The 25,890-nt window shown below is 40.2% G+C and overlaps 2 protein-coding genes across 34 annotated transcripts in view; both read right to left on the bottom strand.

Annotated features, from left to right (window-relative positions):
• Positions 1–12,829, bottom strand: part of camk2b1 (calcium/calmodulin-dependent protein kinase (CaM kinase) II beta 1) — a 66,551-nt gene extending 53,722 nt beyond the window's left edge. For 8 of the 33 annotated variants that reach the window (XM_079337194.1, XM_079337203.1, XM_079337183.1 and 5 more), the window contains exons 1-2: positions 12,600–12,823; positions 5,850–5,944 (exon numbers count right to left, since the gene is read on the bottom strand). In XM_079337194.1, the coding sequence (XP_079193320.1) occupies positions 5,850–5,944; positions 12,600–12,661 (157 nt within the window). In that variant the 5' untranslated portion in view covers positions 12,662–12,823. Of the gene's footprint in view, positions 1–5,849; positions 5,945–12,599 lie in introns of all 33 variants that reach the window. The other 25 variants (XM_079337197.1, XM_079337191.1, XM_079337182.1 and 22 more) reach the window with 6 other exon arrangements.
• Positions 12,830–14,836: 2,007 nt separating this feature from the next.
• Positions 14,837–25,865, bottom strand: LOC306819704 (protein transport protein Sec24C). The gene is given in 22 exon segments (XM_079337165.1): positions 14,837–15,361; positions 15,632–15,721; positions 16,088–16,285; positions 16,975–17,154; positions 17,307–17,428; positions 18,042–18,180; positions 18,789–18,937; positions 19,013–19,109; positions 19,287–19,454; positions 19,609–19,713; positions 20,312–20,408; positions 20,590–20,781; positions 20,874–20,986; positions 21,426–21,535; positions 22,262–22,397; positions 22,558–22,685; positions 23,229–23,340; positions 23,771–23,824; positions 24,469–24,527; positions 24,618–25,176; positions 25,178–25,287; positions 25,597–25,865. Coding segments are annotated over 22 exon segments (3,072 nt in total). The 5' UTR covers positions 25,610–25,865; the 3' UTR covers positions 14,837–15,220.
• Positions 25,866–25,890: the final 25 nt, after the last annotated feature.

Raw genomic sequence — 25,890 nt, 5'->3', positions numbered from 1 at the left:
GCTTTACTCTTTCATGGGAATCATAAGGTGGTTATGTATCTAAAACAAAAAAGAAGCCAAACCACAAATGAAGGTCATAAAGGTAAGGAAAGGCACAGTTACTTTGGGAAGATTTGGTTTCAAACAGGGTTTGTAATCTACAGCCATATTACAGTAGGTTGTGAAAGATAAGAAACCACTAAAGCAGAGATATCATAGTGTCAGACTACTGTGTACATTCTATCCTTTGCAGTTCTATGCTCATACACAGATGCATCCAAAGTTTTTTTTTTCTTCTTCCCAAAGTCTGTAAGGAAATGGAGCGAACAGTGTTTATAAGAAATTCTTAACATTAAAGTCCTAAGGCTTGTGTTAGCTAGAAATCATCTGTAAACAGGTGAAAGTTCTCATCTCAAGAATACTCTCATAGAAGTTCTGTAATGACTTAGTTATTGTGTGATATTAATTCATTGTTCCTGATGTCAGTCAGGACTGATACAGTTCAGCTTTGTCTAGAGACCAAGGAGTCAACAGCTCTTCCTGATATCTGTAAGGATGTTTGGGAGAACTTGTTGTTCACTCCAAGCTCCTGGACGTCATCGATTAGTCTAGATGGGTCAATGTGTCACGACCCTGATGGCGATAATACAGTATCTTTTTAAATATATGCAGAGCCTTTTGATCTAGCAGTTATGTTTGAGCATGACACTAAACCTCAAGTGTGATGTTGAATCTCAATGACTTGGCCTTCTCATCTGATGTATAAACCTTCATGAGCGTAATCCATCTGAGTCTAAGGAGTCTTATTGTGTGGAGTCAAGTCCTGACAATTTCCTTGACATTGATCACATCATGATGTTCCAAAACCATTTCTTATCCAGGCTTGCAGAGCTTTCTGCTTTCTTTAAAAAAAAATCTCACTTGAAAGTATTACATTAGTTTGTTTTCAGGCTGTGTCCTTCACTCTCGTTTCCCTGTGAGATCAAGTGAGATTTTAAAAGATCACAAGATAGCACGCTCACAAAGGTACACATGCTTTAAATATTTTCATATCTAATATATTTGAGGTGTCTCCTTATATTAAGCCCAAATAATATTAGGGTTTATGACATCATCTGGCCTGGTTATGTGACATTGAGACAAAGACGGCTGGCCAAACCGGGTCAGATAACTGCGACTGCACTGCAGGTGAATCTAACGCCGCACACTTACAGACGCACAGCTGCATGTACACACACACACACACACACACACACACACACGCACAGCGTCCCTCTTTCATGATCAACTAATAACCCATACAGCAACCCCTGCCCAGAGATCACAGCCAATAAAACATGCTCTGTCATTGGCTGTAGGACATGCCCAACAGACCTGTCCTACATTTCCTCCTCACATGTGTTGGATTGGAAATAAATGTTTTTTGCAGCTGCAGGGGGTCGCGGTGTGGCAGCGAGGTTTGAATATGTTTCGCACAGAGGAAAACTGTGGTTTTGTGGAAAGACATGCAATGTCCAATATTTGATTGTAAAGTATCCAATTCTCACTCCTAGAGACTGTGTTCTTAGATCACCTCTGTACAACGGACTGACTTATGAGTCATGTCTTTAAGTACTTAGAGTTAATTAAAAAGTAAATGTTTTTTTGTCGTTGCTGTAATGGTTTATTGATAGCATTCAGTGTGCAGTAAACTTTATCTAAGCTCTTCTGCCTGGACTGTCTGAATATCTGTACAAGTGTGTGTGTCAGAGAAAGAGAGAGAGAGAGAGGGAGAGGGAGTCAGATGAGAGTCCCGTGCTAAAGGCATGTAGGCGTACAGGCGCATGGCCCTCAGCTGCCAAGTGCCTGGGGTGCCTTCTCTCGTATGACCCCTCCCTTCCCTCGGCTGCTGTCTCCATCTGCCAGTCCTAAACAAACACTTCTCTTCAAGTTGCTGCATCTCTCAGCTCACTGACCTTACCTCCAACCTCACAAATATAACAACAACTAAACTTAAACAAATCCCATTTCTCAATAAGAGCAGCATGTCATCATGAGTGCCATAAACCTGGCAGTAGCGGCACATGTCGGATAGGTCATGGAGCTATAAATAGGACCAGGAGTAGAAGTAGTATGCAGCAGCTCTGCCGCTGCTCTGCAGTTTCACAGAGCTCAGCTCATCCATTAGTAAGGGGCACAGCACAAGCATTGCGCACCACAAAGTCAGGTCAGATCAGTCCTCCTATCAAATGTACATGCAGGGAGATTATAATGTGACTCAGAAAAATGGTGGAAAAGCTTCAAGCAGCTGCACTTCAACGCTGCCAGGGTGAAATATATAGGGCCAATGATAGAAGAACCTGTAGTTCAATTATTTAATCTGTGTGTGTGTGTGTGTGTGTGTGTGTGTGTGTGTGTGTGTGTTAGTGTGAGAAACATCAAGCCAATCACTGGGATTAATTGTTATGCTTCATGCTAATAGCATCAGGATAATCTAGGATGGATTTAATCTCATTTAAAGCTCATGACTGCCCCTATACTGTATATAGTTAAAATGTGATAAGAATGATAGATTTGTTGCCATGCATGAAGAGACAGAGCATCCAAAAGGAAGGTGTGTTTTTCCTTTTTCTATTCAAAAGGTAAATTATAATAAAAGCTTGCTTGCTGGGTTTTGTACACTTTTTAGTAGGTATTACATTCAAAACAGAAAATATTTTGTCACAATAGTTCAGGAAACAGATCTGTCAGTTTTATCACTTTACAATAATTTAGGTAGCCTGATGGTGACAGAACAAAAATCTCAGATAAAATACATTTTGACAAAAGTTGTCATGTTTTCACCCCTGAGATTTTCAGTTTATACTTTTTGACAATCAGATGTTTGTGTTTGCATTGATATCAGAAGTTGTTTTCTTTTCTTTTAGCTCTGTTGTTTTTGTCAACTTTGGAGCGAATTTTATGACTTCTTAGCTCTGAAATGCTCCACCATGTTTAAAGCTATAATAACTTCCTGTATGGGTCTTCCCTTTCGGTTCAGACCAAGTATAATGTACAGTCAATTTGAAAAGAAAAAATCCAGTATACGCAGCAGCTTCTTAAAAGTCAAAGTAAACTGAAGAGTCACGTTAATTCTGTGAAGATTCACTTAAAGAAAGTAGCTAACTTTAAAATGAAGATGGTCAAAGTTGACTAAAGAGGCTCAAACACTTGAAAAAACTCATCAGATCTCTACAAACCTCTTAATAACTGAATCTTTTTTTTTTTAAGTATTTCTCCACAGTGAATTTTATGACTATACAAATATTAATGTTGCTTCATTTTCAAAGTTTGCCGTTAGAGTTAAGAGTTGTAAGAAATGACAGTGTTAGTTAAAAATAACATTGATTCACATTACTTCTGTCTTTACCAGGGATGTGTGCTGTTAGCCAGCTAAACAACTAAAGTCAACACCCTCGCTAGTCAGGTTTGCTCATCAGTTTAACTAATTATTGATATATTTTAACAAGTCAGGTCCATAATGCTATAGTCCACCACTGCATGTCTAAACTATACCGCAGCCAACCACCACTAGGCGGTGCTGTTTCTCCGGTTAACTGCGACTGCCATAATGATCAAGTAACGGGACATAAGCTAGCAAAGGGGAATAAATATCATCTCATAGGAGCAGCACAGTTTGGTAGCAAATAAATTTTAAAAATGAAATAAAGTTGTATGTTGTCAGGTTAAACCTGCATACAGCCATATGACCAAGCCACACCTAACCAGCATGTCGACATGAACCTGTAAGGAGGAGGGAAGGTTGGCGGTTCTGGCATTGGTAACATTAGCCACACTGCTAACATTAGCCACAGTCAGCAAACCAATTTGGCACTGATTACCAGCTGACACTGAGATCTCTTAGCTAGCCGTGTTAAATGAGTTTGTTAAATAGTGTTCAACTTGGATTATTATCTGAATGGTTTCCAGTTTTAGACTAGCAGGCTATAGTTGTTTTTAAAATTCACATTTAAGACACTTTAAATTATTCTTAGCCTTATAACACAATATCCAATTTAGTCCAACTTTTTCTAATAATGCTCTTCTGTCATGAGCTGGTTTATCCTTGAAACCACCCAGCTCTGGTCTGAATAGCATCTAGTTTAATTGTCAATTATCTGTTACTAACTTGGACAATAATTATTATTATTTTTTTTTTAAGAAAAATGTGTAAGAAAAAAAAAATGTTAAAAATAGTAAATAGTGATCAGTGATCCCCTGACATAATGCCTATAAATGTCGTGTTTTTTCTAACATCCCAGAGGTAGATCTGGTGTATTGTTGTATCGGATTAAAAAAGGGTGGAGACATTCACATTTACATTACCTGCAATCAAACATTTGCCTCAACCTGATTCACGCATTATCAAAAAATGTTTGCAATTAATTTGAACTCCCACAACAAACAGCATAAATCCATTCATGCACTGCAGACATTACGGACATTTTCAGAATTAGTTAAAGCTAAGTATAAATAACACAAAAAGGTTAACAGCCAGATCATGTGATCCTGATTGAGACAAACAGATATGACCGCACATTCAAAGCTCATACCCTTTACTGATGCCGGTTAAAATGCCTGCTCCACCACACTCAACATTTTTACACACAAGCAGAGGCACCATATATGCATTTGTGTTTGTGTGTGCGTGTTTTTGCGTGTTTGTGTAATGGCAGGGTAACAGTCAAGTGACAGCATGCTGCCACCTGGCAGGGCCTCGGCAGTGGGCTCAGGTTACACGCCTGAGAGGCAGCAGGAGATTTACATGAGGCAAGTGCAGTGTTCAGAGCCACAGTGAGCTCTGTGCAGCTGGATCACTTCTCATGGCCGTGGCATTTAGCCTTGGCTTTGGCCTAAACCGTTTACTGGCTGAACAGCATGTGACACCAATCAAGGGGCTTCATGTGTCTGTTTTTATTCAGTAAAACATTTATGGGTAATAAATACATAGAACTGTCATAACACACATTGACAAAATAATTAATTTGAATAGTTTTCACCTGGACTTTCATGCAGTGACATTTAAAATGGGTGTAGTTGTTGAATGTTTTACCAAATGTTACAAACAATCAATATAAATGTGCTTAGTGCATTCAGTGTTCATATGAAGCTACTGTAAGGACATTTAACTTGTGTTAATTATAGCGTCATGTTGGACAAAGTAGTGCAACTTGTCTAATGCTGCTATCTTGTCCTGTACATTTGCTAAAAGTTTTCAGGAAAAATAAATCTGAACTATTTCTTAAAATGCTTCCAACGACAGAAAAAACTAAGAACCTCTTTGTGTGCTACCATAAGTGACAAAGAAAAGGAGAAAGTTTGTAGATTTAACCTGCAGCAACCAACCAACAACCATATCATTCAAAAAGGAAGCGTTCACTTTTCTATTGATTGACTCATGAATTAAACAGCTTATCAATGAAGCTCTTGATAATAAGAGTACAACAAAAGCTATTTTTCTTTCAGTGTTATTGCTTATTCGTCTTGCTTTTCTTTCACAGAGACCCCTGTTTGGTAAAATGTCATCCCACGCAGATCCCTGTGAAAGAATAATTTCCGTTTGATATTTCTTATGTAAGTGTCTACACTGTAGGTGGGGAGTTGACCACTGGGACACAGAAACTATGAACAGTTGAATCATTCTAGTGCGGTTACACATTGTGGTTGGTAGGTGAGGAAAAAAAAATAAATTCAGCTTTATTGATTTTTTTTTTTTGTGAGACTGTATTTTACAAATCATCAAGTAGACTGAACACTGTAGTCCCATCTCCAGGACAGTACACGTGGTGAGAAGACTAAATGAGCACAAAAGAAACCTGTGATGAAAAATGCTGATACATGGATGTGCTTACCTCTTGCAGATAACTTTTTGGTGTTGATTATTTTGGCAGCATACTCCTGTCCTGTACACAGCTTCACACATCTGCGCACCACTGAAAAGGCTCCCCTGAAAAACACACACAAAAAAACACCCAGTTAGTTTTTCTACACTGAAATCAGTGGATAACTTTGCCATCATCTTTACATCATAACCCCCAAATTTTGGAATTGTTTCATAAATTAACTTTTAAAGCCATCTGCACACCTTAATGAATCTGCACTACTTTTGAATTAATGAAAGCTAGCATATTCAAGGGTGGATGCAGAACAGACCTGATGCCACTTGCCCACGTTACCTCCAGCTATCTCCGTTTAAAGAACATATACTGCCAGAATGTATCTTCATAATAAGCCCCCATGAGGTTTCTCGTACACAGTCAGCATATTCTGTGTGAAGCATACGTGTGTGGCATGTGAGAAGTGCTGAAACAGGCTTAAACACAAACACATGAAAGGAACACAATTTAATCATTTTGTCTAACAGACAAGTCATTAAAACATGTCTCCAGAGTCAAATGTCACCATTTTACTCTGACTTTGTTACGAGAGGATGGATGGATGCAGTCAAGAATCTTCAAATTTTCCAAATGTTGCTGGAGCCCAGCTGTCATTGGGCGAGAGACACACCCTCTCACCAGGCAATCAAAGGTCTGACATACCTGACATACTGTATACACACACACACACATTCAAGTTCACACTCACACATATGGCAATTGAGAGTCACTAATTAACCTACTGAAGGATTTCTTTGGACCTGCTACAGACATGTTCTTTGGTGGGACTTGTCTGTTTGGACAGTAAGCGGTGCTGTGGAAGAGAATTTCCCCGAAGGAGAGAATAAAGTCAATTCAATTCAATTTACTTCTTGCTGTGATGTGACAGAACAAAAAAAACAACTGCACCACCGTGCAAATTAATCGTCTTCTCCATTCAATTCATCAGGGATGTGATGAGGTGAAAAAAGCAGGAGCTGTAGACAAGCAGCACACTGTGTACAGTAAATATTTAGCTTATTGACAACATGGCTGGATAAAGGTTTTTTGTTCACTCGAAGATTGGTGAACAAATATGAAACTTCAACCTGTTCACAACTGTGATGTATTCCTTTCTGTCGGAGAGCACAGAACAACAAGTGATCTATTTAGTTGCTGTTTTAATGGACTCTTGATTTTGATCAAATGTGAGGTGGGGTCAAGTTTTAGAGATAGACACAGACCGTCTCCACAGTCATCACACTCACACCTTCTGACATGCAAGAAAGTGACTGCACTGCCGTTTAATTACTTTGTGCTGCAACCAAGAAAAAAAAAGACCATGTCTTATAGTGAAGTTAAATAACCAAGACTTTCCTATTCTGGACCAGGCAACAAATCTGGTTACAGCCTTTATCACAAAGTCACACAGAAACAAAGCGCTAATTAAAACTGGATCAGACTTTATTGACACACTGCCCTTTGCCGTGCTCTAAACTTGCAGCTGACAAGGCCATACAGTATTGGTTATATATTACCAACGCTGCAAACAAGCTAATGTTGGTAGCACGGATCACTAGCCAGGAATGACTCCCCTGCACGAAAGTAAATATGCAAGCAAGTTTTCTGTGCTCCAGCAGACTGCACTAAGTATGAAACAAAGTATTAATATTAGAAAATCAAGTTAATCAAAATTAAAATCATGAATCAAGCCACACCCCCAGTGAGGAGTTCTGGTTTATCTTTGTCTTGTGATAATTTACAGTACTAACAAAGGCAGCGGGTGGTTGGATATTATTTGTCATGGTTTTGGATCAGTGTGTTGACTGGAGTGATCTGGTGTCGTTCTAGGTACGACTCTAGGGTTAGCCTGATTACATCTGTGGTGTTAAGTTTGCAGCCTATTTCCTTCAGGTGTACTGTATGTGTTGCATTCAAAATGCTCTTCACAATTAGCATTTTACTGCAACACATGCGACTGCATTACTGCAAAAGCGCCACAACTACGCTCGGCTGTTATTGCATCTTTGTGTATTCATTATTGATTCTGCAATTCTTCTAGTCCAAGTCTGTGAATTCCTCCAGGTGTGCACGCACACACAGAATAAATCGCTGTACAGCGTTTGGCCAATTAAAGGTCACACTGTCTCCACTGAATATGAGCATTATTAACACACAGATATCTATCAAAAACAGGCGGCTGATACATTCTATCAGAAAATGTTTCTTTGCTCTGCAGATAACTGACTGTCTATATCGGTAAGATCTGCCCCTGTCTTAGGTGTTCAATGGAGCCTCTGGTCTGGCTCCACACTGGGGCAGTTACAGACAGCCAACAAGGTCAGGGTCAAAGGTGCCAGTAGTGACACCAGCTGACCTGAGACTTTGAAAAAGTAACTGAAGGAGATTTAGACGAGGTGACCCAAAACTCTGCGTAGTCCAGTCTCTTAGTGTTTCAGTACTGTGTCAGCACATGGTTTCATCAAAAAGCTGATGGAAGTTTGAAATGTTGAAAAAAACAGACACCAGCGTTGGTCACTGGCCCCAGATACAGAGACTGATTATTTGGTAGGAGTGAGTGAGTATGAAAGTTAATGCAACAGTCCAATTCCAATCATGTGCCGATAACAAACTACATGGTGATAGCAGGCAGTGTGATTCTAGTCTAATTTTAGTTTTGAGGTAATGAACATGTGATAATAACAAGCAGAGCGCTGCTACAGTGTGGTGTGTTTTTACAAGCCAACAAAATCTCAGCAATATTTTTTTTTTTATTCTCCTTAAGCCAAAATAATTCTAAGAATTCAATTTTCAAATTTGGAGAAAAATAAAAAAAATCCTAATTTAACACGCAAGGGTATTGAAATGTGCAACTCAGCTGATGGGATCTGAAAAGTTGCAGCTCACCAAATACAAAACTCATCTCAGTAAAAAAAAAAAAAAAAACCTTTTTGTAAGAAAGCATGGCAAACTTTCCATTAACAACAGGCTAATGCAAAGAATATCTTCTGAAATGTCACAAGCTTGGCTCTGAAAGTGACACCATTAGAGAGTGATCCCGTGCAGCTCTCCTCCGACGTCGGATTAGTCTGACAGAAGTTCAGCGCGTAGCGTTATCATGAGGGTGCATTCACACCTGCACTCTTTCCTCTAAGCTTGATGGGACGGTGTGAATAATAAGATACTGAAGGTGTAGGAGAGATATTTTACAGTGTGTGCTGATAAGTCTCTCTCACAGGGAGCGTCAAAGCCGCCGCTTTTGACTGGAGTGGATTGTGTGGAAACTCAAATTTATCCGAGCAAGAAGAGGCCTACACGTTTTGAACACTTGCTTTCACCACAAAAAATAAATAAATCAAAATATTTAATCAAAAGCTTCAAGTCTCACTGGGTTTGGTATATTGGATTGAGGAAGGCAAAACCTTCCCTTCTAATAATATGTCCTGTTACTTATGGGATGAAATAAGCATGGCTGAAATGCAACGTTGGAGACCGGACTCATTCCTGTGTATTAAAGCAGAGAACCAGCTATATATGTTGATTACAGCCCAGTCTATAATAGCCCACCTAATTAGTGTGGAGAAGAGAAAAGGCACACCTCATGCACGACTGAAAGACACTTTCTGAAAATGTTGTAGCCTACATTTCTCTGGAGCCAGCTCTGATTCACAACAGAACAGTGAACTTCAAATGTGACCTAGTTTCATGGAGGGGAAAAAAAAAAAACCCTCTCCCATTTAATTATCATTTTATAAATACAAAATGAGCAACTGATTGGTTTACAGTGCAGTCGGGCTGTACGAAGCTCACTACAGTTCTATTGTCACAGACATGTTTGAAGCTGACAGTGGCACGAACACCATCTCTTTTCAGTTTGTACAGCAGCCCAGTGATACAACCTCTCTCCAGTCTGCACAACATCACAGCGAAGCGTGTTCATTTTTTGCACTGAAGTAATTTCACATAAGAGGAAGTGTATATTGTATTGAATATCAGCACTGCTGTGATTATAAGCATCAGCTCTTTGCCTGTTACAGGTTGACCCAAAGATAGGTTGAGACACCTATTTTCGACATGGCAACCGTCATTGACGGCTTCAAGCGTCCCCTTGAGCAACCAATGGGTGACGTCACTGAGGCTTTGTTTATGTTTATTTACAGGCTGCGGTGCACACTCGCTGTTGTACTGATAGAAGCTAAAGTTACAGTTTCAGGTTGTAGAAATGTAAATAAAAGTAAACTAAAGTTTGTATGCAATGATGAAAATGTAGAGACTATCCATTGTTTGAAATATCTCACAGTCAACATAAACTATACAAAAAATAAATAATAATAATGGTTCATTTAAGATTGCCATAGAGGAGCTGCACAGGCAGGCTTCCTGTGTGATGGTTGTAGTTCTCTGTATGGAGAAAATTGAATATTGACTTGTAGATGTCTCTCTATATCTTCTTGGCAGGTTAGTTACATCAGTTGTGTTGCATGTGGAGTATGTGGGTCTCATAATGTATTTCACATATTATGGGTCTACTGTATATGCATGTCCCTGGGTTTTGCGGGTTGAGGTGCTGTTTCTTGAATGCCCTTCTGTTGTTGTTATGTCTGTTATATGTTGGCCATGCCGTGTGATACTGCCTCCTTTTGTTATTACTGTGTGATCTGTTTGTCATCCATACCATGTAATAATTGTCATGAGCCGTGTAAATAAACCGAAGAGAGAGAAAAAAAAAAGAAAGGGTCTAAGTGATTTGAGAAACTCTGACCTTTAACTCCTGTCAGTCACAAATAAAAACACCACGTACTGCATGCCTCAGTTTGAACAGCTCCACTTCAGGTTTGGGGGTTTGATGTTCTTGTGGCAATAGTAACATGGACGCAGGCTGGATGGTGAACAGCTAATATCTCTATCTATCAGTCAGTAAAGGTTGACATGCAGTCAAACAGTGTTAGAGATATGCATGGCACTTTACAGCAGCAATGTAAACATGTCAGTCTGATTTCTCTATTGTTCCTCAGCACTCTCCTTATGGTGTGACTTATGGCTGAGCGATGTGACCAAAAAAAAAAAATGGAGATCTGTCCAAATATTCAATAAATCATTATTTCTTTAGAATTTAAAGGTTGACTTTTGCTCCTCAGAGATAGTTGAACAAACCACACGGTTAATTGTGGTTTAACCATTTGTTATTGACACGTGAACAGAGGAACATTTCATGTGTTCTAATGGGTGATATTGTTTCAAATTAGAGCTCGACCAATTCATCGGACATCCAGTAATATCAGCTGTTAACTTATCCAGTGACAGACGGTATCGGCTTATTTTATCACAGATATTACTAAATGTATTCACCAGTCAAATATCATTTAATTTGAGAATCAACACCAGCAGTCTCTTTCTGGCTGTCCCCGATTGCCTGGTGTACCTGTATCTGATTTTTTCCCCCCACTCAATATCGATATTGGTATCGGCCCCAAAAATCCCATATTGGCCGGGTCCTATTTCAAATGGTGGAAAAAGTTTGTGGCCGTTTTAGCCCCACATGTCTTCTGGAGTAATTATAGGTTTAAATTCATCAAACATTTGTGATATTTAAGTTGAGGAAAATTATATTGCGATAATTAATTATATTGAGACAATTAGCGTTATTGTTATTGTAAATTCAGATTGACAGTTAGCTGCAGAGGATGAAGTTGTTTTTGACTATAATGCCAGTGAGCTGCATATCTTATCTGATGCCATACAGCAAAAAAGACTTGAAAAGAAACTTAAAGACTTGTGCCTATAATGTGCAATAAAGCTTTTAAACTTAAAGTTTTACAACAAAAAATGCACATTTAGACTTCAGGACTTAAAACAGACAAGTTAAAAGAAAAAAAAGCTGTAAAACTTTTTTGGGTTACTTTCATTGCCTTTTTCATTATGTTCCTTTCTATAGGAAATCACACTGAAACTGTCATGTATAAAGAACTCAATACCAGACAACTGGGGGGGTCAGGGGTTCGAGCCCCATCTCCTGAAGCCACATGTCCGATGTGTCCTTGGGCCAGAAACTTAACTAGCTGCCTCGCCTCTGCCATCAGTGTGTGAATGTGTAGGTATGGCCTATGGTGTCAAATCGATTTAAGTTGTCAGAAGACTAAAACAACTCTAAACAAGGTCAAAAGCTCAAGTCCATACACCAACACTGGAGTAAAAACACATCGGATTATCTTTAAATACTTGTCCATGTCAAAGGTCATGCTCGGATTTTGATTATTTCTTTTCTGACATACTTTATTTTGTGACTCAATTGAAGCCATTTCTGAAACCTCGTGTTTAGGTAAATGATCGTAAAAACAAAATCCAGATGATGTAAAGTGCAAATATGGGACACAAACTGGACCAAACATCTGAAAAGAGCAAGCGTCTGATACACCGAAAAGTTAGAGAGAGAGAGAGAGAGAGAGAGAGAGAGAGAGAGAGAGAGAGAGAGAGAGAGAGAGAGAGAGAGTAATGTATTTTGAGAACTGTCATCCCGAAAAGAAAGCGCGCGCGCCCACACACACACACACACACACACACAAACGCATGCAAGCGCGCGCACACACACACACACACACACACACACACACACACACACATGCACACGCACAAACACTGCTGGCCTGCACAGTCGCTCAGCGTTGCACTGCCTGGAGATCAACCTCCCACCATGTTTATGATCTGTTACAGTTTGACAGAGACACAGTAGAAACTACTGATACTCACTTCCCCAGCTCCTCGTACAGCTGATATTCGTCTGTGAATCGCGTACAGGTTGTCGTTGCCATGTCGCTCCCCTGTCTCTCGCTTCTTCTACTTTGACAGCTCCGGAGAGATTTGTGGATTTAACTTTAAATGTGGGTGTAAAAGTAGAGGTCCGCCCAGCAGACAGACGGCCGGTGGAAACTGTGTAAGGAGGCGCCGAGTGAAGGAGGGTTTGATATGTGACTGACGAAGAGACCAGGGTGGGTGCACTCTCTCTCTCTCTCTCTCTCTCTCTCTCTCTCTTTCTCTCTCTCTCTCTCTCTCCCTCTCCACTATCACAGACAGCTAACCGCGCTCAACAAACCCCTTTAGTCTGTCAAGTTAGACCAAAGAAGAACAACGACTTCCGGCTTTGCTATTCAGAATAAGACGCACCGTAATATTTACGGTCTATGGGCATATAACACCATGGAGATAGTGTAGTGCATCATTTAAATTACTTATTAATGTGAAATCTTTGATATTAATAACATGTTAATGTCTTGTGAATCAAATATTTTAAAATGGGATTTTTTGCCTCTGTGTTTTTCAGGGTTTTATTCATATAGCTATAATTTGCACCACTGGTAGTTTCTCTGTCACAGACCCACTTAAGCTTATGTTTTACTCTGACTGTCTGTGATTGATTGTCAAAACGTGTTTCCTGTCATGCCAATAAAAAACCTTATTCAAACTACAATACAGTCATTTAAAATATCGACAATCTCTGATTTGAACTTCTCAACAATTAAAATTGCAGACGTTTGATGTCTTGGAGGACATTTGTTTTGAAGGACAATCGCTTGTATATTCCGGTCAAGTGCTGCTAAATCCATCTACCTTGACACAGCCCGCTCAATTTGTATGCAGCTTCACCGGGTGATACAGGGTGACATGTTCTTTATTGCCCTCTAGTGGGCAAAGTGCGCAACTGCAAAGCCCGGGAACATCGAACCAAACACACCCCCGACTACATGGTGCGTATTTCCAAATAGGGGCAAATATGACTGAGCTGGCTTGTACCTTTAAAACGTGCTGCTGAGGTGTCGTAAATGTTCATCTATATTCACGCTCAGATTTGACAAATTCGACTGTTTTATTAACTAAACAAATCCCACCCATAGACTTGATGTGTTAAGCAAAGATGGCTAAACAGTAGAGATTGCCTCTATTACATATTATTTAACACGCAGTTGCATGAATAGGATTATGTAAATGTGGTTTTTTCAATCATTTTCTTGCACTATGTGAATGTGAATTGTATTTTCTTTATGTGAATGTTGTTTCATAGCCTGCTCAAAGCTAAAGTGCCAAAAAAAAAGAGGCGCTTGTGTTTAACCTTTGCTTCAACAGTTCACATCCTCTGAGTCAATGTGCTCCCCACCAGGATCCAACTGTACAGGATCCAAAATGCTTAAGGATACAAATTCAGGCCAGCCTCCACTCTACTGCCAATAATAACAACACATGTATTGACAGATTGGTCAGTGTCCACGAGTCTTAGTTGTGTTTTGTCGTTTCTGATTGAATATTTCACTGAGTAATCTCATGAAATAAAATCTGTGTTCAGATCAAGTAGAGAGCGATGAGTTAGTGACTCAAACAAAGAAAACAAAAAAAAAAAATTTCCTTTAAGACTATATACTGTAATCATCACATAAATACTATTTTCTTTTTTATATTTTATGACTGCAATGACTCTTTAATGTTCTGCTGATCAGAAGAGAGGGTTAGTTCTCTCATCGCCACATATTTCAAAAATAGCACTCAAAAATGTTGCAGAATATACTCGAGAAGCCAACAGAGCTGCAGTATACACATTTCTTAATCAGGTCTCTATTGTTAGCGTTGTCTCAAAAGAAATGGGTTTTGTAAATTCTGGTCAAATTGAGAATAAAAACAAAGTTAAGCAGGGTGTGCTTTGGGGTGCAGCTGTGTGCAGCTGCCACTGCAGCATGAACAATGACTTTGTCAGCTTTTATATGTACTTGACAATCTAAAAAAAGACAGATTTTCAGTTTGTATTATTTGGGCACCTCCCGAGAAAAAAGCAATGTTTGATCTCTTTGCTAATCATGTCCAATGGATGCTTAGGAAGCATTTTTTTAAATCATGCTATACTTTAGTTACCTTTCCTTTTTAAAGTCACACTTTTACTGGAATATTTCTAAAATAAAGAATGTCTCTCTTTAGGTGAAATGCACAGGAAGAAACTTCAATTGAGGGTCATTTAAAGCCTTTATTTATTCATATGAGATTATGCACACATGAAGTACTGTGGGCATCACACACAGACACACTTGGACACACAGCAATAAGAAGTCATACACACATTTTAACAACAGCATAGATTGCATTCGCCACGTCAACATATCACAGCAGTCATTAAATCAATTAAACCACTGATATCTTTTCATGTCTCTCATGCACTGTCTGAAATCAGGCTGTCACTTTTTAACTTGAGAATAAGATGTTTGTTCTTACTCATTGTGATTTTTAGGCAAATATGCCACTGTTTCATTTCTTTGTATAGGGTATTTACCCCCCAGGGGTCAGAGAATGTGTGTGTGTGTGTGTGTGTGTGTGTGTGTGTGAGAGAGAAGTTACTGCAGAAGCCTGACAGAGTTGACGTGGAGGTGGTAAAGAAAGTCTGCATATGACGCTCCTCCGTTTGGACTCTTGTCTTCCACCAGGTGGCGCTGCAGAGTCTCCTCGCAGGTATCGCCCTGCTTCACCACCCACAACTAAGACAGGAGGCAATACAGTTATTCATTGACACACATCACTTGTTTCAAGTATATTAACAATGGTATTACTGCTATTTTTAAAACCATAAACCTTCCTTTGTCCAGCTGTGCAGCTCAGTCTTATTAAACGGAGGCTGCTTTAATGTCTTTGCATTTTTGTTCTCTTTGCAACGGTAGACATCATCATCTATGTGCGTGCCATGTTATGTTCTATAATGAGTCGAGTGCATTGCCCCCTCAGTTACGGCAGAGCGAGCAGACTCTCACCTTGCGGGCACAGGGAGCCTGGGAGTTCAGTGTGTTGATGAGGGATCGAATCTTGATGGAAAGAGAATTCTCCAGCACAGGCAGCTTTGTCTGAGGGAACACACATAAACACACAGGGCATCAGATACGGATGGTAAAAAAGTCAACCCTCAAATGCTGCTGTGGGATAAGGTGTGGTGAGGTATATCGTTCTTAAAATCAAGTGCTTGTAAAAAAATGTTTCCCATGATTTTACAAGGACATAAACACAGTTGGGGTGCAGGTTGAGCTCATGAACTGAGGCCATAGTCCTCTGGTCACAGGTTCGACTTCCAGTCCTGATGCTGTTACATGTCAATCCCCACTCTCTCATTTCCAGTCTCACTATAACTGTCATCAAATAAAAACTATAAAGTAATACAATCATATTTTATATTTTACCATTGATGCAGAACTACCTTGTGTGTAGTGTCTCACCTCTCCTGAGTGCAGCGAAGAAAAGCAACTGACATTGAAGAGCTCGACCAGGGTGCTTGATGGGACTTCGGTGCCCACCCACAGCAGCAGGGTGAGGGGAGCATGAACCAAATACAGCCCTCTGGACTCCAGGCTTGCAGCACAGCAACGCAGAGCCTTCTCTGGGTTCGGAGAAGTGGAGTTATCAACTGACAGTGGCTGCACGAGAGAGATGAGTGAAAAGAGGAGTTAACTGTGTGATAACACAGGATCAAAGTGTGAGTTTTTCTTTTTCACTGTCTGTCACAGTTCGGTTTGTAGGTATAACAAAAATACTGTGATTCTCAGTATCTCAATGTTGAAGGTTTTAAATGACGAAGCTGCAAAATTCTTGTTCTTGCTGAACTTGTGCTGTCATTTGACTTGTACAGCGCTGCAGTTGGTGAAGCAGGCGTGGCTTTTTACACTCAGTCTTCACTTTTACAGCAAACTAGTCGAGAACTTAAACCCCAATGACACACACACATTTGATTGCTGGGGATACAGTATGTTGGAAGAAGGTAGATATATGACAGTGTCTTGGATAATATTCAGTCAAATTAAGTTGAGCCATGGCGCAGCCGTGTGAATCAGAAGGAATACGCTGTAGATGTCTGTGTGAAACACAGTGCAGGTGGGCACTGGTGGCACAGCTCCACCAGCAGCTGATCTCAGCTTTCTTTTTAAGTGGTTCTAAAGTATGTGACAGCCATCGAAACTGTTAAATAAAAAGGCGTGATCCTGGGATCTCTTCGTTGAATGTCAATAGTAAAAGAAACATGGTTGTCGTTTGCCAAAGTCAAAATTACAAATAAAAATTTGAATTTCAACCGTGAGTTAAATTTTTTCTCTTTTTTTAAGACACTGACCAGAGGCAGCAGCAGAGGGTAGAAGTGTGTGGCGGTGCTGCGGGTGTCCATGTTTAACACCTGGCAGCGTTGCTGCAGCCGTGAGTGGACAGAGCTCCTCAGACCCGGCAGCAGCACCTCGCTCTTCCTCAGACTGTTGATGTAAACAGGAAGAGCTCGCAGGTACTGAGGGAGGACCAGCTACAGCAACACAATGAGAGCACAGTACATTGGCCTACGTTATGTAGAAAAATAAAAAAATCAAATTGTATTATAATGTAGAAGGGGTTTTGCAAAGCTTCATGTTACACTTGGAGAAAAACAAAAAGTCTGCTGTGTGTTTTATGTCTCACCTGTCCAGCAGACACTGACGACGAGCAGCAGTGTTTTCGGTATGATGCCAAAGCCTGTGTTACCTCTGTCTGCAGTTCCTCTCTCAACTCCTGTAGAGGGCGCTCCAACACTGCACAATGAACTGGAAAAGTACACCACTCTCAAAAGATTGCCCAAACAGAGTTGAATTATGAAAAACACTTTGCTCGTATAATAACTTTGAAGCTGGTGGCGAAAGAATAACGATCATTTCACTGTACTGTACGGGAGAAGGACCTGCAGTATCTTACTGCATTCTTCACCTTCTCGTGCAGGATTGTCTCCTTCTAGAAGTCTTTCTCTTGTGTCATGTAGAACTTAAACTGTGCAAAAGCTTTTCTTAAACAGTATAATGCCTGAGTAGTATAATGTATGTACTCGTCGTTTGCAATCTCAACATATATGTATTTGATGTTTTTGTTTTCTGCTTTTATTACTCTCAACAGCTCTGTTATCTTTGTATTGTCCTGTTGCTTTACCTTGTAAACTGTTCTGCTTTGTTCTGTGCTATGTCTTGTTTTATGGTAAGTTCTCTCTTGTTTGTGTTGTCGTTCTTTTTCCTTTATCTCCATGTTAACTTGTATTTTAAAAAGCCTCTTTAACATGGGGACTACAGATGAAAAGCAGCGTTTTGGCTAATTGTTTTACCCATGGATGATCATGTATTTTATTAATTGTACTGATTGAGTACATAATCAAGAGAAAAAGAAACATACTTTTTTTGCTGTAAAAGGTGAGTAGTGTTTGGGCCTGGTACTGCCGAAAAGTGTCCTCTAGGTGGCGTGAGCACCGCAGGGTCAGAGTGTGAACCCTGGTCCTCCTCTCTCCTGTCTGAGTGCTGTAAGACAAAACAGCCTGACAAGCAGGACGGATGGACGTTAAAGAGACATGATCCAACTGAACTGCTTTATCAAGAGTCTCACATAATAAACCATCTTTACAAATAACATACACAAATAACGAGGCGGTCTTATCCTTCATTTTTATGAAAATTTGGACTATTTGACACAACTCATTCACCTGTACTCATAAAATCACAAAGACTCGACAAACAAACACCTGCTATCTGTCCCACGACAAGTTTTAGGACCCGTGGTGATCGTGTTTTTGAGAACCACGAACCCTAACTTTCGGAATTCTCTGCCCAAGTCTCTACATTCTCCTGACTGATGAATCTTTCAAAATAAAAGTCAAAAACATTTATTTTCAGACAGGCTTATGGGTAATCATGCCTGGCCAGTCGACTTTCTGTGAATGATGTGTTGTTGTTTTTTTTAAATTGAGCTTATTGTTGTAGCTGTTCATCTCCGCAGGACTCTATGATGTCGCTCTGTTTCTATTACTCTATATTCTACTTTTGTTGTCGTAAAGTGTTTTGTGACCTTTGTCCGTGAAAACTGCAAAACAGTTTGTAAATTCAACCTGCTGCTGATCTAAATTGTTGATGAAGAATATGAACTCACCTGTAAGGATACACCTCTCGTCTCATCCACAGGTCTGCTGTGTGCCAGCTCAACAGCTAGCGTTGTAAAGCCGTTAAGAGTTGCCATGGTGACCTTGTCCGGGCTTGGGCCAGGGATAAAAAGTCCATAGCAGCCTGATACACGTAGATCTGCGGAGACGGGTACAATTAATAGAAGTGTAGGTGTTATCAAAGGACTCACTCTGCGGACTCTTTAAAACTCACCTTTGCTGACAAAAATCCTGAGGTCAGCCTTGAAGCCTGTGTTTGTATCTACGACGCTCTTCAGATCAATGCTGAAACGTTCCCTGTCCAATTCTCCCTGTAGGGCAGATTTTTTAAATACCTGTCAGTTTAGAAATGTTCAAGAGCCGGTAGCGCCTCTGTATTATATCCAATCTCCAAAATGTCATCAATTGAATGCATCTCAAACTGTCAATGTATTTCATTTTTTTAAAAAGCAGAAGAAGGCTTTTCCAGTGTTTTGATGGTAACATACCTCCAGGTGACTGTAGGTGTAGAGAGCTCCACCTGTCAGATATGGAATGTGCCCCGGCCAAGCCCCGCCCACATCTTGCTGGCAGAGAAGGAACAGGTGAACGCCGCAGCCCTGGACCACGCACTGATTGGCCAGTGAGATAGCCGACTCTGACGGCTGAAAGATGGACTGAGGCAGGAATAAAGGGAAAAACAGGAAATGTGAGAAATTCTCACTTGTTGCGACGAAATAACTTTCTAGAGACTAATAGTTGTGTGAGTGTACAGTACCCTGTAAGGATATGAAACATGTAACACTGTATGTGTGTGTGTGGGTAAAGTACCTTTGGTTTGTTGGAGCCAAAAAACCCTGAGGAGGAGTTCGAATGTGTCATCTCTGTTAGAGGGGCAGTATGGAAGATCAGCAGCTTCCCGGGACAATTCAGAGCCTAGAGACAAAATGAATAAAGTTTGTATGACAAATTAAGATTATTTATTATTTTCCTTGCAGTGCCTTGATGAAAAAAACAAACAAACAGCATCATCATCTGTGTTCTTGTGAAGCCATACTAAACTTCAATCAACTGTGAAGAAAACCTTTCGGTGTGAGTGTGAACCAGAGGCCGACCGTCGTCCGATATCATCATATCAAGTGAGCATCAGCATCAGCTGATTTGATTTCTGATACGTGCAGATATTACTAGATTTATTCACTGGTCAAATAACATTTTGTTTTTAGTATCACTGTGCTACACTAGCAGTTGTCTGTCACCAGCAGAGTGTGTTTTATGGATTACAACAACATTATCACTCTCCAGAGTGTCAAGCGGTGACACATGTCCATGCATAGTTCTTTTACAGTCACCTTCATCAAATATCTTTTCCACAAATGTATGATAACTGCGTTTGAGTGATCAACACACGAAATATATGCATATCTTTCTATCTCTAAAGATCAAAGATCGATCTAAGAAAGAGATCAGCTGACATGTCAGTATCAGAAAATGTCATATGGGTGGGGCCCGAGTGTGAACAGTGATGACTGACCTGTAGCACAGCTAGCCCTGCTTTGATAGGCAGCTCTACAGGAACTCCATCAGAGTCATCACTCTCTGGACCAAACTGAGGAATAAGCTGTAAAACACTGAACACACACAGACAACACAGAATGAATAAACAAAGAGATGTCTGTGTAGTTTCTACAAAGACACAAACAAAAATACAGGAAATGGCCCTTTATCAAAGAAGTATTTAGGACCTTTTGTACCAACAGAAATACATACAGTATGTGGAAAAATGGCAAGTCAACGTAAAGTGTCTGATACCTGTCAATGCCATCTATACAGTCTTGCAGGGTCACCAGAAGTCCCTCCCTCACAGGAAGCTGCAGCTCTTCTGTCTCTGTGATGACCAGCATGTGTGGGCGGGACAGGGCGGGGCTGAGGTCATACAGGTGGATCTTGCTGTCATATGTCATCAAACCTACACGGATGTCCGACAGCTCAGCTCCATCCTCCCTGCAATAATAACATGAAACTATAAGAAACAACCGCTGGCTCGCAGCATGATCCTTGTTTATTTTTTAAGGGGTTTTTAATATGTGTAAAACCTTTTCAGAGAGGTGAGCAGAGTGAGTATTTGTTGTGTTGTAAACTCTAAATGTCCTCCTCTTAGCGCTGACGCAGACACATCGATGGCGAGGAGCAGGGCAGCAGGTTCACTCTGAGAAAACATAAGAAACATTTACACACATCGCATCTTTCCCCAAACAATGGACATTCCCAAACAATTATCCAAACACTTTATTCAAATACAGCAGCAGCAGATCTCTATTGATTATTTTTATTTTGGTCACAAAAGAGCAGAAAGGGCCACTCAAAAACAGGTTGACACTTTGTCATAACTTTATTTGTTCTGACCAGCAGCCAAACCCACCACAGGAAAATCAACTGAGGTGAAATGAACATCCTCACAAAAAGGATGACACAAGAAAATGTGAAATGTGACTCTTTACTTTAGAGGTATTCATAGTTGGTTAACAGCGCTGCGTTGATAAAATGTTGTGATGGATATTTAGGATCTAAACAGCTACAGAGTGTTGAAGAGCAGATCATGATGGCTAAGAAGTGAATCCAAACTAATGCAGCAGAGGTAAACTAACCTTCTGAGGGCTGAGAATCTCATAAGACCCCATACTCAGCTCAGGCCGCTTGTCTTTATCCACCCGAACCCCCTCCACCCCTTTGGTGGGCTGGTAGTGTTGCCATGGCACTGAAACACAAGAAGAGAGAAAAAACACTGTTCAAATAAAGGCTCAGAGTACGAGAACAAAAAATACTCTTGAGGGTCAAGCTGAAGTTTCCACCCATTGAAATGGGTTATGTTTGAGATTTGAGCTGGCTACACACTAAGGAGACAGTTTCAACGATTTTAACGTAATAATCCTCTAAACGCATAAATGAGGTGAATGGGCAGGCCGAGATCACACGATTTTACAGACAGGAGATCTCACAGGAACTCACACACTCAAACCTGACCTCTGAAAAAAAAAAAAAAAAAAAAATATATATATATATATATATATATATATATATATATATATATATATATATATATATGGGAGACGATCAACGTTTTCAGTTTGCTGTCCTGGTATGCGTTGTTTTGCACCGACAAGAAAAAAAAAAGGGTAAAATCCTGTCTTAAAAGACACTTAAGGTGCAGCTTCATAACATTTTCAGTGCGAGCTTGAAGTGAGATGCCTAAAATCAAGAACCCTGAATATCAAACATGTCATAAATTTACGATTAGGGATTAGGTATGAGGTCATATCGGATCAAAACCCATGCGTAAAATCGTCTCGTGTGTATCCAGCTTTAGGTTCCTATTGTGAGCATCCGTCTTTCTTTCTTGTGTTCTTTGTGGTTCCTAAAAGAGTAAGTACACGGGCTGTTTGAATCATTACCTTTATTCTTAGATATTTAATGTTAGTCTCACCTTCACTGAGTTTACCACAGAAGGGGCAGTAAAACCTCTGACCACAGTCCTGCCAGCCCATGGCGGGGCACATGGAGGCGCCGCACCAACTACAACTCATAACACACTCTGACTGCTGTATTACAGTCAGTGGCTTCTGGAGACACAAACACACATGGATTAATATGTGTAACGATAACATCTCCACCCAATGCTTTTTTTGTAAGCTTGCCTAAAAAAGGTCTCCCATTATGCTTTATTTTTCTTGATTTTTGATTCTTTTTACTATACAAAATGCAGAGAAGCTACAAGCTGACCTCTCCATCATTCTGTATGGTCAAAGGAGTGACCAGAGCGCCCAGCGGCAGCCGGCTGAGCACGGCAGTCTGCCCTTCACAGGGCACAGAGTACGACGTGGAGCGGATGGCAAAGGGACTCGCGCTGCCTATGGTGACAAAGAAACACTCAACATGAATAACATGAAGTCATATTTACAGTCAAGTGAAGCTTAATTGTTCACTATGGATGTTTTTGTAGAGAAATGTGATAGTTAGAGAAGTGTACAGATTCTGTGGTACATGTTCATAACTCCATTCACAAACTGTCCTCAGAGGAAAGTTAGATCCCTGGAACACATTTAATGCTCAATGAAATGTTGATGCTGTGTTTGGAAGCAGGATCAGTTTATAATCTTCTGTCGTATTGGGACAAAAAAAGCAATAAAAAATCATTTTCTTACTGCTGAGAAGCTTACATTTAATAAGGGCATCATCAATAAAAATATAAACCACAACAGTACTTCACAAGATATTAACAATAAGTGTAAATGTAGGAGCTGTACTGTAAGGGAACGTCATAGCGTGCAAGCGTGATTCAAGCGTGCAGTTTGAAATAGAGGCAAAACAGTATGTCAATATGTCCCCTCATGGAGAGTTGGAATGAATACATCAAAACTGTGAACATGATGTAAACAGTGAAGGGTGTTTACCCCTGTCCTCTATAGTACAGGAAGTAGTTGCCAGAGGAGGAACGCAGGAAAAAAGCTCGGAGACAAAAACCTTGCCCTCCCACTCTGACTGGTCGTCTGCGCTCACCTTTACCTGTGACGGACAGAAAGAGAGAAACACTCCTGTAAATGCTCTGGGTCGTTTTAGACCTCTGTAGTCCAGGAAAGGCAGCTGTTTCTACAAAATGTTATTCAACAACATTGGCATGTTGGGTTGGATCACTTTGATGATAATTAACATCAAACTTCTTTCTTTCTGTTCCTAAATGAAGGGTTAATTAACAGTCTGTGTTTTATTATGAACATTAAATTGAATTTCTATGAAAGAGAAGTTTCAAACAGTTTTGGTTGTTGACAGAGAGAAAATCCCAATCAGCCATAATCGGAATGAGCGGGTTATTTCCTTCCTTTCTTTGACCTTTATTTAAACAGGAAGTCCTGTAGAGATTAAAAATCTATTTTTACAAGAGACACCTGGCCAAGTTAGCAGCCAAACACGTGGAAGAGTGAATGAAGACACTTACAGCACTAGGTAGGAGCTCTGGGTCCAGGCCGTAACGAGACTCAGAGTTAGGAGACTGCAGAGAGAAACGTGAAAATCTTATTTTCAGAAGTTGCATTATTTCATACACATGAAGACTATTTGTTGTTTGAAAGCCTGAATATTTCATATGATTACAAAATAGTGAGTCAAAAAATATACCATGATGTTACTTTTTCTTTATACTGTGAACCAAGATTGACTTTTTACATATTTTATATATAATACCAACTGCAAAAAAAAATGCAATAGTAAAAATGGAAGGTATATAAGATGCTTTGAAAGCTCTGAAAATTATTGGTGGACCTCCACTGGAGCGGAGACTCAAAGAGAATTACCAAATTAATGGATTGCACACTCTCAGTATTCAATGCAATACAAGGAAAACAAAAAACAAAAAAAAATTATCTTAAGTAGGAGGAAAGCCACGGGTATATCTAAAGCTTCTCTTGCTGGAGTCAAGGATAAAGTTAAAATCATGGCAGTTGAGGTAAATCGATAAAAAGGAAAGGAAGGAGTTGATTACATACACGTATTGTAGTGAGTGAAAAGACATTAATTTTGGATTTTGACCTGCTGTTTGAGAAAACACATCTGGAGAATGAACTTTGGAGAGCAGTAATTACATTCTCTGCAGATATTTTAATCAACATCCCATATTTCTGTCTGCATGTCGCTCACCTGTGGAGTGAAGCTCCCGTCCTGTACAGTTGTATTAGAAACAAACTCTTTAGAGGTTCCTGAGGAGAAAGGAGGAAAGTGTTACACAGTGGGTGATTTAATCTACCGTTAAGTGACTATATACACTTATATACACCAGATGAACCTACTTCCAGAGTGTTGCTGAAGTGTGGATGAGGCATGATAATGGCTGTCAGGGGCCTCCTTGTTAAATGAAGGCTGAGGTGAAAACTGTGGACTCTGGCCCACACATTGTCCAAATGATGGAGAGCTGAAGGGCAGGTGTTTCAGATGAGGTGACTGAGGTCCGTTCAGGAATTCCTGGTGTACGTATGGGGAATGAAAAGCTGGAGATACTGTTTGGTAAGGGCTGTAAGGGGAAGAAAAATGCATTTGAAAAGGCGGTCGAGGCAGAGCCCCTTCATTTATGTTCAGAGAACATGGAGGTAAAATTCTTCCATGGCTTGATGCTGAAACACCAGCATCAGAAGTGATTTGTTTCACACTCGGCTCAGCATCACGAGCATGTGGAGCACTGTGATAGGTGTTGTATGGAGAAGTGGGGTTGTCACTCTGGCAGCCCTGACTGGATGCCTGATGGTGACCCACGCAGGTCCTCGGCTCAGAAGGAGAACCCAGGCTAAGATGCTGAAAGCTGAGCAGGGGGTTGTTGCAGTGGGCTCCTTGAGGTGAAGCAGGGGACCAGCCATTCTGGCCCGCCCATGGTTGACTTGGTGTCTGGCTCTGATTGGCTTTGGGGACGTCCATCATAATCCATTACCATCACTGATTGGTTGGTTTCTCCTCTGAGGCAGAACTCTGTAAAGGTAACATGGACGAGGGAGGAAAATACCATGGTTATCGTGTGACTGAATGTTTCTTCTAAAGCAGGTGGAGCCGTGTATGACAGAGGTTACAGTAGATAGAAAAAAGGCTCTTTTTTCTATAAAATATATATTTGTGTTAAATTGTAGCCGACAAACGTCAGATAGTGACTATATCGCAGTAATGTTTGCTGTCACTAAACGGACAGGTTCACCGTTTCTACCATAACAGGACGACATGATAAACTCTGTCCAAAAATAAACAACCTTATTTTATTTAACATAGAAAAATAAGATATAATACCTTTAAGCATCATCGTAAAGCGGGATTTTGCGTGGAGCACGTTAACGTCTTCATTTCGTCCTCTCCAGCGGAAGTGAAACACTTCAGATATGTCAATTTAAGTTTCAAGCTCGTACTTGTTTCAAAGTTTATCGTGATTTCATCTTATTTAAAACACCACTCATCCATGTTAATCAAATAACCCGAGTATGAAGCGTTAGCGTCATGTTGTCCGCCACGATCAGGACAACGCATTCCGGCTTCTCTTTCAAAATAAAAGTCCGGAGGAACTGGATACGTTCTAATTCATTGGCG

This window comes from Symphodus melops (genome assembly GCF_947650265.1).
Source record: "Symphodus melops genome assembly, chromosome: 1".
Lineage (NCBI taxonomy): Eukaryota > Metazoa > Chordata > Actinopteri > Labriformes > Labridae > Symphodus > Symphodus melops.
The sequence above is the reverse complement of the archived record's forward strand: the minus strand, read 5'-3'. Positions and strand labels throughout refer to the sequence as shown.